The sequence below is a fragment of the Schistocerca piceifrons genome, chromosome 8 (genome assembly GCF_021461385.2).
Source record: "Schistocerca piceifrons isolate TAMUIC-IGC-003096 chromosome 8, iqSchPice1.1, whole genome shotgun sequence".
In the NCBI taxonomy this organism is placed as follows: domain Eukaryota; kingdom Metazoa; phylum Arthropoda; class Insecta; order Orthoptera; family Acrididae; genus Schistocerca; species Schistocerca piceifrons.
The window spans coordinates 333,800,461-333,813,783 of record NC_060145.1 but is presented as its reverse complement, the minus strand read 5'-3'; the positions used below and the strand labels follow the sequence as shown (position 1 = coordinate 333,813,783).

Sequence of the window (13,323 nt, the reverse complement as noted above, 5' to 3'; positions counted from 1 at the left end):
ACAATATATGCTTTTTATTTTAAATTTTAACAGAAGGAAGATGTTGATTCAGAAGATGATAAAAGCCCTGAAGAAAAGTATGTTGAAGAAGTAGCAAAGATAGTCCCACAGGGAACGGATAAAACACCCGAAGTACTAAACTCTGCTCTTAGTGGACTTTCAGACAGGTGAAGAATCTTGTATAAAACATGTAATATAATCAAATACCCTTTCTCATCATTTTACATCATGTCCTTTTATTAATCACAATTATTATGCTTTGCAGATGGCGGAACTGGGTGATAAGAGGTTTATTTTCATTAGTAATGATTGCTGGGTTTTGTCTACTTATATACAGTGGGCCTCTTGCTCTCATGGTTACAGTAAGTACATTTATGTATATATTAAGAATTCTACTGCTGCTCCATATCAATGTTTTGTAATGTTTAACTTTTCTCTGTTTACTTAACTATTTTGCAGACTCTTCTTGTACAAGTGAAATGCTTCGAAGAAATTATCAACATTGGTTATGCTGTGTACAGAGTTCATAATCTTCCATGGTTTCGATCACTATCTTGGTATTTTTTAATTACATCTAACTACTTTTTCTATGGGGAGAGTCTTGTTGATTACTTTGGTGTTGTCATTAACCGGACGGTAAGTTACATATATCTCTTGCTTTGATTGTAATTAGAGCGTAGATATAATTTTTGGTGTGGCTGTTTTCTTCTTACTATTCCACTCATGTTTCATATTAATCCCTTATTTGTTAATACTTTCACTGATAAGGAGAAGCATTGAGATGTCGATAGGCTCACACAAAAAGGAAGAAAACTTGCTAGCTTTTGGAGCAATCCTTTACCAAGCTATTGTAAACACCCCCCCCCCCCCCTCTCTCTCTCTCTCTCTCTCTCTCTCTCTCTCTCTCTCTCTCTCTCTCTCTCTCTCTCTCTCTCTCTCTCACACACACACACACACACACACACACACACACACTACCTACCTATGGCCTTTGTGGCTCTAGCTGGATTGGATGCACAGTGCCAGTGCTGAATTTTTGGCATATGGACTGGACTGTTGTGGTGCTTCTGTGGCTTAGGGTGTGTAGAGGTGGGAGATGGGGAGTGATGGGAGTTCATGACTAGTGGCATGGAGGGAGGCAGCGGGTTTGCTGACTATGAATGCAACAAGGAGGGATGGCATGTTCAGTCCTCTTCAACCCACCTTCCTGGTTGTTGGCCACCACCTCTCAGATAGTTCCATCCTCACTTCTGTCCATGTTAAATAGAATAACCACCAACGGCACCTGCGTTTCAACAGCTGCCATCCCTTCCATGTCAAAAAATCCCCCCCCCCCCCTTTATAGTCTAGGCACTTGTGGATGACTTACCTGCAGTAACAAGAACTCCCTTGCCAAATAAGCTGAAGGTCTCGTGAAGGCCTTCATATACAGGCACTACCCCCAAACCTAGCCCACAAACAGATTTCCTGTGACATATCCGCACATGCCCCCAGTCGTACCACCATCCCAAGAATCAGCTACAAAGAAGCATCCCCCTCATCACCCAGTATCACCCTGGACTTGAAACAACTTAACCATAACCTTTGTCAGGGTTTTTAATTATCTCCTATCGTGCCCTGAAATGAGATACCTCCTACCAAAGATCCTTCTCACATCTCCTAAAGTGACGTTTTGTCACCCACGCAACCTACACAACATCCTAGTCCATCTCCCACCCCCTATCCCCTTGCCACCGGTATCATATCCCTGTAATAAATCAAGATGCAGCATTTTTTCTCTTTTGTGCTGCATGTCTATCCTCTTGTTATTCTTTTTCCCCTCCCTTGGGGAACATGTTTGGGGTGTTATTGGGATTGTTCTACATTCTGTCATTGATGTACGAACAATCTCACGTTTATTTTTCGCTCCCTTTTCCTTTCATTGTTTCCCTTCTACTCTTGTTCCTCTGCTTAGTTGTTTGAGGGTCCTCTTTTTCTTCTTCCTCCTTGTGTGCTCCTGAAGGCTGGCCCATACGTTTGACACGTAGCAGGTGACTGGGTAATGCGTAATTCCCAGCCCCGGGTCGACAGGTAGGGTTCTAATGTACCCCCTTGTACAGGCCAGGCCCAGGGAGGGGTAATTGCCTGAGCTGTAACCTTCCCAAATTGCTGATTGGTCCTTCTGTCAGGTGTTCAGGGGATATGACCTGAGGTGTGAACAATCACCTAAGGCAGGTGCACCCCCTTGTGAGAGAGTGCCCCCAGTTGGAAGCAGTGCACCATGGGAAACGCTGGCAATCGTAGGGGATTTTCTCCCGATGAGTCAGTCATCTTCCCACTCAACAGCTACAAAACGTAAACGTAGGTTACCCTATTCGTGTTGAAGCCCATAGAACTTTGAATTCTTCCCGTGGTGTAATTTGCACCAGGCTGCTCAACGGTCTAACCGAGGCTGAAATCCAATCTTACCTCTCTGATCACGATGTCTTTGCCGTCCATCGTATAATTAAAAAGGTAGATTCCTCCTTAGTGTCCACTCGGTCTCTCTTTCTCACCTCTGATAGAGTGGTGCTTCCACCCAAGTTCAAAGCAGGCTATGAAATTATCATAGTCCGGCCGTACATACATTCCAAACCTGAAGCGCTGCTACCAGTGTCATTGTTCCAACCGCACTAGAACGTCTTGTCGACACCCAGCCAAATATGTTACCTGTGGTAGGGATGCACACGAGGGCGATTGTCCACCTCCTTCTCCCCGCTGTATCAACTGCAATGTCAGCCATGCTGCCTCCTCTCGGGATTGTCCTGGGTATCTTGATGAGCGGGCTGTTCAAGAGATCCGGGTAAAGGAAAAGGTGCCTTACCCAGTCGCTCGCAAGTTAACTGGCTAGTTGAAAACCCTATGTTCTCCCATCTGGTACCTATAGTTCTGTTCTTCTTACCCTTCACTCCATGAAGGACATGGCCACGCAAACATGCGACCTCCAATTCAGCTCTTAGGCTGTGAAATCACCCAGTGTCTAGGTAGCATCGCAATCCCTCCGTCCAGCTGTACAACAAGTCGTCAAACTCTTGCCTCAAGGGGTGAAGACACCAGCTACACAACTGGCAACTGATAGGCCGGAAAGGATAGGAGTAGTACTCTCACGAAGACTTCCTCTGTCCCTCTAACTAAACAACACCCGAGTCTTCTTCTAACCACAAAGGCTCAAAGAAGTTCACCAAAGGCAAACGGTCTTCTCCTTCGCCATCTTGGAGATCCTCTTTCATGGTGTCGCCACGTGATACCTTAGCCTGGCCGGCCTCCATGTCGCCAGTAAACACTAATAACTGTTTTTCAGTCTTGGATTCCACAGACTGACTGCACAAGCAAGCTGATGCTTCTGTGGACCCCATGAAGCACGATCTTCCTGCTTCTGTGCACTGTAGTAGCAACTCTTCCCCAGCTGTCACTCAGCAGCCGCCGAGGTGACACCCCTACATGACTCTCCTCCAATGGAACATTCGTGTCCTTCGATCCCACAAAGAGGATTTAAAACTGCCTGCCAGGCATATATGACTCCCTTTTTGTTGACGATTTTGCCATCTATTGCAGTTCTCCACGGACCTGTCTTACCGTGGGACGTCTTCAGTGCTGTCTTGATCGTCTTTACTCCTGGAGCATCGACAATGGCTTTCGCTTTTCCACTGACAAAACCGTCCGTATGAATTTCTGGTGGTGCAAACTTTTTCTCCCACGATCTCTACATCTTGGGCCTGTTGCCCTTCTGTTTGCTGAAACTACGAAATTCCTGGGGCTCGTGATTGATAGGAATCTCTCTTGGTCCTTCCATGTATCTTACCTGGCAGCCGACTGTATGCGGTTCCTCAGTGTCCTACGTGTCCTCAATGATACTTCCTGGGGTGCCTATCGAATCATCCTCCTCCGCTTTTACTGGTCCCTTGTCCATTCAAAACTCAATTATGTGTGCTTTGTTTATGTGTCTGTGTGCCCATCCTTCTTACACCGTCTCAACAGTATCCACCATCATGACCTCCGTTTGGCCACGGGTGTCTATTACACCAGCACGGTTGAGAGTCTGTATGCTGCAGCTGCTGAACTAGCACTGTCCTACTGCCGTGACTTTCTCCTTAGCTGGTATGCTTGCCATTTGTCGTGCGTAGCCATCCCTCATATGCCTCCTCCTTTGATGATTCCTTGGATTGTCAGTATGGGGCTCGTCCCTCTTCTCAGTTACCTTCTGGAATCCACTTTCAGCACTTGCTACAGTGGCTTAACATCACACTACCTGCAACTGTCCCAGTGTGTGCGAACCCTTTACCACACTGGCTTCATGAAGCGGCTCATGTTAACCTTGGCCTTCATTTGCTTCCTAAGGACACTACTCCAGCCTCGGTCTATCGCCTTCAGTTTCATGACTCTGGCATAGAACTTCACGATAGTACCTTTGTATACACTGATGACTCTCGAACTGACTGTGGGGTCGGATGTGCTTTTGTCATTGGCTCCCTTGTTTTTCGATATCGGCTTCTGACACATTCCTCAGTATTTATAGCTGAGCTCTTTGCCTTGTATCAGTCCATGAAATACATTCTGTGACAGCCTTCTCAATTGTGTCCTCTGCTCAGACTCACTCAGTGCCCTTCAAAATCTGTGTGTGCTGTACACTGCCCATTCCTTAGTGCAGCGGGTCTGGGATAACTGTCACTTTCTCACTCTTGGTGGATGCAGTGTGATGTTTCTGTGGGTTCCTGGTCATGTCGGTCTGCCAGGAAACGAGGCTGCTGCCAAGGTTGCAGTCCTCATACCTCAGCTTGCGAGTACATATATTCCCTCTGATGATCTCTGTGTTGCTGTTATGTTAGGAGGTGGTGTCCCTTTGGCATCGCCAATGGTCTTCCATTCATGGGAATATGCTTTGGCTTATCAAGCCTCTCCCAGTGGCTTGGACGACCTCCTCTCAACCCTCCCGCCAGGAGGAGATTATTTTAACTCAGCTGCATATTGGGCACTGCCTTTTTAGCCATCGTCATATGCTAAATAGTGCTACCCCACCACATTGTACACATTGTGTCCAAGTTTTAACTGTCCGCCTTTTCTTTATGGAATGCCCATTTTTTTAACTACTTACATTCCTGCTTGGATTTGCTGACTCATTTATCAGTCGTTCTAGCAAATGATGCACGGGCTGTTGATTGCATTTTACTTTTTATCCACCAAATCAATATGGCAAAGACCATTTAATTTTTAGATTTGGACCTCTGTTTAGGTATGGTGACTCTTTTAGCCCTTATTCCATGTATCTGTTTTTAGCTGTCTTGTGTTATGTCAATTGGGACTGATGTGTAGTCATTTAACTCATCTCGGTGTTTGTGTTCTATAGTTTTGACTTGGTCGCGTAAGACCCCAGTTGTTTTTTGCATCCTAAAGCAAAACAAACAACAAATCAGCTGTCCTCCAACAGCAGCTTTCCTGAACTATACAGTGGGAGTTATCCTTGCCACACATCCTTCGCTCACATAATCATCTTTCCCTCAATCTCCAGTAACCTGTTGTCTTCTCACCCTCCACCTAACAGTTTCACCTTCCTCTGTCCTGTGACCCCCTTCCAATTCACACCCATATGTCACCTTCAGCGTGCGCTGCGCCCAACAGTCTCTGACAACCCTGCATCATAGGCTTAGCGCATGCAGCTGCCACTCCTCCCTCCCATATAACCAGCTGGCAAACTGGCTGCCTCCCTCTGAACTGCTAGTCACCCATCCTCAGTCCCCTCTCCCTGCCACCTCCTCCCCCCCCCCCCCCTCCCCCTGTACCCATCCCACCCGACAACACCCCGTCCACTTGCCAAAATGCAGCACTGGTACTGTGTGTCCATGCAGTACCACCTAGGGGCATAAGCATTTGCTGTGTGCGTGCGTATGTTTCTGCATGTATACATTTGTGTATTTGTGGTTTCCTCTAGCTCAAAAAAGGATTACTCAAAAAGCAAGTAATTTTTCTTTCTTTTTGTGTGTGCCTCTCTACTACTCAACACTTAATCAATTTTGATGAGTGGCCTCCTTTAATTTAAAAGTATTTACATTTTACCAGAACTTTTCTACAATGTTTAGTCCTTTATTTGCTTTTTTAGTGTTGTTAACAGGCACTAAGTTGTGTATACTACACCTACGAAACAGGAAATCTTGCATAAGTTGAAAAAAAAGCTTCGTACTCCTTCGCTGTATTGTAGCCTGGCTAGTTTCATACCTATTACATATAAAAATCTCAGTTACTATCAAGCAGAATAATGAATAATAAGTTTCTACAAGATTTCTCTTGGTTTTAGTGCTGAGCTGTGTAGTTTCATGCAACAATGATAATGTAGGAAATAATGTTTGCAGGTTAGTAGAGGTCTGCTGGTTCTAAGATTTGGTGTTTGCATAGTATATCTGAAGCAGTGATATTTTTTTCCAGTCTGTAGTTCATGGAAGTACTCTGATGTTTAACTATGTGATGGAATAGCAGTTCAACATAAATGCCCTGCATTTTCATTGTATTTTCAGTTCTGGTTTTGCCATGAGAGTAGATCAAGATTCCCTGTTTTGAAATTGAAGTACAATAGCCACTTAATTTATAAAATATGTGTGTTGCCCTTGTGTGAGTTTCAATTTAAATCCTTTTTTGTCTGTTTATTTCTAAAGGATTTTTTAATTATTTGTCATTTGTCACTAATACAATTTGCAAGTAAGTCCTGAGCCAGGGACTTAGCGGTACAGGGACTTAGTGGTAAACCGACCACTTGATCATATAGTAACATAATTACGTGTGCTTGAAACATTAAAGTACATCAGGCCAATGTCTGTCACTGTTAGATCATGCTTTCTGGCAGTTAATTATTACTTTATATTAAAACTTTTTATTGACAAGTACAGTCAAATAATTGACTAATGTAATGGCACTGATTAATTGCAGATAAAATTTTATGATTGAACATTATCCGGGATATTGTACAATTTAAGCTCATTACATTGCTCCTTTGCCCCTTAAATTCCACTTTTAGATTTCCGTTTTGTATTGCAGAGTGAAAATAACTACACAGCTGTGATCTCTCGGGATTTTTTTGGTGCAGTTGATTAAGAGTGTGGTTCTGTATGTATTACCAAGTTACTATTTCCATTTTAGGCACAATATTTCAATGACTGACTAAGCCATCTCTTCAGCTGCTGAGAGTTTGCTGTTGTGTGTACTTAGTGCCTGGACGCTCACCAGGCTGTGATCTATTGTCGGTTTCACGCCACTGCTTACAGTACAGTTCAATCCCAATCACCCTCTATACTTTTTAATACCCTTTTGTTTTTCAGAGCTCATCCTGGTATTGCGTGAAACATAAATTCTCTCGGCATTCTCCAACTCTGGTGGATGTGATCGACCGCAAGATTTTAATAAGCTGAGTGCTGCACCTTGAGTATTATTTAAATTGAAACCACCATCCCTGTTTATTAAGTTTTCTAACATCTTTATTTTGATAGATTCCTCCTTATTTATACTGTCCCAGAAACTTGATGGTCCATGCCTCAAGCGATCACCATTCGTCACAAAGAAATTTTCCTTTCAGAGAAAGTTAGCCATGCCATAGAATTGCAAGTAATGTTCTGAGGGATCGAGTATTCAAATAGTAGAATTGAACGGACAGTGCAGTCAAAATTAAGAATACACGAGATAGAGGCTGAGACTGAGACCGAGGAACGTAAGCCAGAAATTGCTTATCTTTGTTAATGGGATCCAGTAACTGCAGAGGTTGCTGACCAGTACAGAAACATGGCACCCAGTGTATTTCACCCTCTTCAACTGGGATAAAAACTATTTTTTGTAATTTTAAAGACAACCCAGTTCTCCGAAAACGGGTTCGTGTGCACTCCATATGAATGTGTCGTGTCTTGCATGGGACAGACTATCAGAACAGATGGGAGGGATCCAAGAAGCATCAACCACATACCCAGTGAAAACAGCCAAGAAAATCAGCTGTCGCAGAGCGCTGCCTTGAATATAATCATGAAATGAAATACAACGAGACCAGTATTGTAGCGCAAATGCTAAGTTTCCATGATGCCATATTGAAGGTGTCTGTCGAAATAAGTATTTAAGAAAACCTAATAAACAAGGACAGTGGTTTTAATTTAAATAACAAAAGGGGTCCAACACTTGGTTTATTAAAATCATGCTGACCATTACATCCAACTGAGTTGGAGATCACTGAGAGAAGTTGTGTTTCATGGAATATCATTACAAGTTCTGAAAACCAAAATAGTAGTGGGTACTAGGAATTGAACTCAGCTGTAAATAGCAACACAAAACCAACAAATAATCACAGTCTGCTTTGAGTCCAGGTAGCAAGTATACAAAGGGTGTTCCAAAAAGTTATGCACAGTCGTCTCTAATGTTTTTATTTTTTGCAAGAGGAGAATGAAATTTTTTGGAACATACTTGGAACATTTAGCTATACATTGAGCCTATTCAATGTAGCCTCCATCAGTTGTGACGCATCTGGCCCAGCGTTATTTCCACGATGTAAATGCACATTGGTAAAATTGTGGGGATTGACTTATACATCATCGCTTGACACAGGAAATAAGGTCTATCTCACTATCAAATGTTTTAGTGCGTAGGTGGGCCTTCAGACGACCAAAGAAGTAAAAATCAGACGGAGCCAATTCCGGACTGTAGGGAGGATGAAGAACAATTTTCCAACCCATTAGCCTGATTTTCTCCTGTGTCATAAGGTCTGTATGAGGTTTGGCATTGTCATGGTGTAGTCTGATGAGCTGACCGGGAAGCTGTGGTCTGTGGGTCTTGATGGCATGTCGCAGCTTGTCCAGTGACAAACAGTAATGATCCCGGTTGATTGTGAAGCCTTGTTCCAAAATATCAATGAAAATGAACCACACTGATCCCAGAAGAAGGAGGCCATCACCTTTCAGCCTGCTGTTCATGAAAGTCTTGGTTTTTTCTTCTGAGGGGAACCCAGATGACGCCACTCCATGAATTGGTTTTTTTTCTCAGGTTTGGACAAAAACAGCCCTGTTTCATCCTTGGTAATAACGCCGTCAAAGCACTGTTTCCACTCTTCACTAAAGGTCTTCATGAGACTCTCGCACACATTCTTCCTCATTGTTTTCAATTCTCTTGTCAATAATGTAGGCGCACAACGTGCACAGATTTTTCTGTGACTGTACCAGTGATACCACACTACCCATTGACAAATGAGTCATTTCAACAAGCTGTCGTGTCGTCACACATCTGTCATTTTGGATGATTTGATCAATTGTCTCCTTATTCACGTCACTCACTGCCATCGATGGTCTCGTGCTTCATGGATTGTCCAGTAGAGAGAACTCACCTTCTTTAAACCTCTGCAACCACTGCTGGATACTACTGCGATCCTCTGTGTCCTCCCCATATACATGGAGCACCTTCCTGTGACTCGGTGTGGTGGAGTCATTGCAAGAGGGGGGCCACTCAGGCGAAAACACTTGCTATTGGGTGGAGGGCCTTGTCGTCAAGACGAGGACCCTAGCGCTGCGCAGCCATATGCTTACACGGCAAATGCGCCGCACCAGAGACTCAGTGCCATGTTACTCATTCATTTTACTTTCAGTTTCGTTCGATACGCATCTGTACAAGTCAAAAATAAAGGCATGACAGGTTTTGTACATATTAAAGAGTAAATAAATGATAATTAAGATGAAAAATAACTCAATCATTTGAAGAAGAAGCAAATGTTAATGTAGTCTGTTCCTACTGCCATTTACCAGACAACAATGGAATCCATAACTGCTTCGTCTTTGTGGCACATTTCTTCATTTTTTCCGTGTTCGCAGAGAAAGAAATATCAATTGCATTACCCGTCAGTATAAGGAGACATATCCTGTTCCTTACTTCAAAAGGTGTAGGATTGTTATAAAATATACCTAATCCGTGTACCCTAGAAAAAAAGTTTCCCAGGCACTCTTTTGATGCTTTAAAAGTTCCTGTATAGCTGCCTTAGATATTTTGGATCCATCAGGTAGCGTAATGCCTGTATCCAAGAAATGGTTCCATAATACCTTGAACAGATGTGGTACATTGAAGAAAACCCATACATTCCTGGTGTCATCTGCGGGATTTATGAAATAAGTTCTCTCTGTATCGACAGACAGTTCCTTCCAAACTTCTATATTTTTTCCACCCATATCACATGTCACAGGAACAACACGGATTCCTGATTTCTCAACTGCCTTAATGATGCTCTGAAGCAAATTACTAGTCATCACAGTGTCGAAATCATAGTAAACTGGTTGTTTCCACTGCTTGCACAACCCATTTATCATGCAAACTTGTACATTGGAATGTGGTCTGACTACTACGTCTTCAGACAAATCGTAACATATGTGGCCATCAACATTCATTTCGTCAGGTGTCAGAACTGTTTATCTCTCTTGAGTAGTAAAAGTGTGTGACTTGGCTTTCAATAAACACAGGATATCTTCAAGAATACCCAGGCTGCATTTAAATTCCTTTTCCCATTTCTGAAGGGTTGACCTGCATGGCAAAGGAATTTTTCAATTTCACAAATAAGTGTATGCTTTAGATGACAGAGCTCTTAAAGTCAATGCATGGGCAATGTCCTCTGAATTCCACTTTACCCATCTAGTTTCGTTTAATAGGCATCTTATTTGTGCTACAATAGCTTAATTTGATAAAACTTAAAAATAGAAATTTAAGAGGAAATACAGGTATACGAACCAATAACCTCCAACATGGGAGTCAGAAACCATACCACTATGCTACAAAGTCAACTGGTCGGTATGAGCTATTCTTACAGAAGTAAATCTAAACAAATTATGCAAAATATGTTGATTTTGTCATTTGAACTATATAATAGCTTTAAAACAGTTAACATATCGAGAATACATAAAAATAACGGCTATTTCTACGACAAATGAAGCTATTATATCCAGAAGGAAAAGCAAATACACCTGAGCAACATTATTTATTGCCTGTACAATATAGCGAGTCATTCAATCCCGTAAAGCAATATAGTAATGCATCAAAAAGCGTTGCATTTATGTGAATTTGTTTATATTACGGTAATTTTTCAGTTTCAGTTATTTAAAGTGTTATGTATGTGCAGACATCTTACCCTTTCGTTTGCATCACCGCTTTCTGCAATTTCTTCTCCATGCCAGTTCGGAATGTTTATGCAGGGGATTGCTGTTGGTAATAACTTCTTTCTTGAAGATAACCATAGAAGCTCATTGCTCAGATCCCGTTCCTAATCTTCAGGCCGAAAATGAGCTGAACACACACGTGCCGTTTTCACATTCACTTTGTCCTTGCATTTGCATCACACTATCCATTCACGTTGCAAGTCCTCATCCTTGGGAAAAACGAGATAAGTAACGTCCGTCGTCGTTCGAGCAGTATTAATGCAATGTGCCATGGCACAGTTACACCGACCCTTGCTCATGACTGTCTCAAAACAAATTACTTTTATTGGATGTACACTACCACTTCCGTGTTCCACTGAATGCACAGCACTCCAGCGTCCTCTCTGTGACGTCAAGGCGCGCAAAGGGCGTCTGGGAGTTTTTTTTTACTCGCTTGGGGCAGGAATGGCTTACCTGCTTTTTCTATATACCTTGGTCATCGTCGGTCTTGAAGAGGAACTCCATCACAGACCGTTGTCGCAACCTGACATCTACTTCACAGTCCATTATGGCTCACCTGTAAATAAAAGAAAATACTTTTATATACCAACTTATAACTATATGTCAAAGTATGCTCATAAAAATTTCATTCTCCTCCTGGAGGGGGAGGGGGGGGGGGTGAATTAGAGACGGCTGTGCAAAACCTTTTGAATGCCCTTTGTACATAACAGTAGAACTTGTACCTTGTGAAGAAGATGGCTTGGTTGGTCGTCAAAATACTACACGTAAAACGGAAACAGCAGCTCTGTAGAACACCTGGAAACTTGCTGTTACCTAACAGTAGTTTTCAGTTATCTAACTTTTTTTTTCAGTAACTTATAATAGCTTCCAAAGGGCACTATTATTTTATTGAGCCGACTGACAAAATCTTGGAATTTGTAGGCACATTTGTATGAGCTTGGCTTTCTGAAAACACCCCATGGCCTGCTTCACAGTTTGTTTATCTGTGCTTCTGTTGTGCAGTTCATAATTCTAGACTGGCTCTCTCCTAATGCTGCAAAATTAGAACCACTAGAAGAAATGATAGGTTAAAGAATGGTTTTTATCAAGCTAAGGTTGGTTTCTGTTTGTGACTTTTTACTTCACTTCTAATGATATCCTCTTAAATAAACTCAGTTGTAATCGGTTTTAAAACAATATAATGTAAGTAGACAGATTGAAACTACTGTGACATCTGCCGAGGAAGGTGATACAGTGGTTAAGAAACTGGAAGAAGGAAAGAAGATGAGTATTTAACGACCTGTTGATGACAAGCTCATTAGAGATGGAACAAAGGTAATCAGCTATGTCTGGTTCAAAGGAACCCTTCCATCTTTTGTCTTAACCTTCCTAGGGATCACATGGAAAACCTAAATCTGGAAGGCCAGAAGGAGTTTTGTACTATAAATGCAAATCCAGTGTCTTACCACTGCACTCTGTCCCAAGAAACTGGGCTGGGAGGAATAAAACTCAGATCCCTATCCAGCTATCAAGATTTAGTGTTTTGTTCGTTTCCCTAAATTAATTAAGGCATATGCTGGAATGGTATTTCTGAAAAGGATGTACCTGATTTTCTTCCTCATCCTTTTCCTCTCACAACTTAGGATCAGTCTCTGATGACCTTATTGTTGATGGAAAGGAACTTTAAATGCTAATATTTCTCCCTTTTTGCAAAACAGTAAATACATAAATGAAATTCAAGACACTGGTAAAAGCAGTATCCTGCATTGAATATTGATAACTTCTCCGTAATCCTGTAATGCTGGGTCATTCTAGCTGGCTGTTGTGTTTCATTCACCTGCACTGTGTCGTTTTTCTTCCCTTTGATGATGATTGTCATGTGAACTTCTGAACCGATTTGAGCATCTGTTAATTAAGTATTTTCAGCTAGCAATGAGAAAACAAATCATTGAATCAAGAACAGTATGTAATGATTATAATTTTTGATTAATTTTTTATTATAGAAATGACACTATCAAACTGTTGCAACCCTCCTTTCTTATACTCCCCTTCTCTGCTGGGTTATTCAAAATGATCTAGATGCTTTCAATATTTATATTGAGGTAAGGCACTGTATGATTATATGTATTGAAACAGCAACTCGAGAAGTTTTTTTTGTGTTGTGTTCTCAAATGTT

General features: G+C 42.0%; 1 protein-coding gene across 2 annotated transcripts in view; it reads left to right on the top strand.

The window, feature by feature from the left end:
• Positions 1–13,323, top strand: part of LOC124711531 (phosphatidate cytidylyltransferase, photoreceptor-specific) — a 111,100-nt gene that overhangs the window by 22,984 nt on the left and 74,793 nt on the right. For both annotated transcript variants that reach the window (XM_047241658.1, XM_047241659.1), the window contains 3 exons: positions 34–167; positions 266–362; positions 460–636. In XM_047241658.1, the coding sequence (XP_047097614.1) occupies positions 34–167; positions 266–362; positions 460–636 (408 nt within the window). The remainder of the gene's footprint in view (positions 1–33; positions 168–265; positions 363–459; positions 637–13,323) is intronic.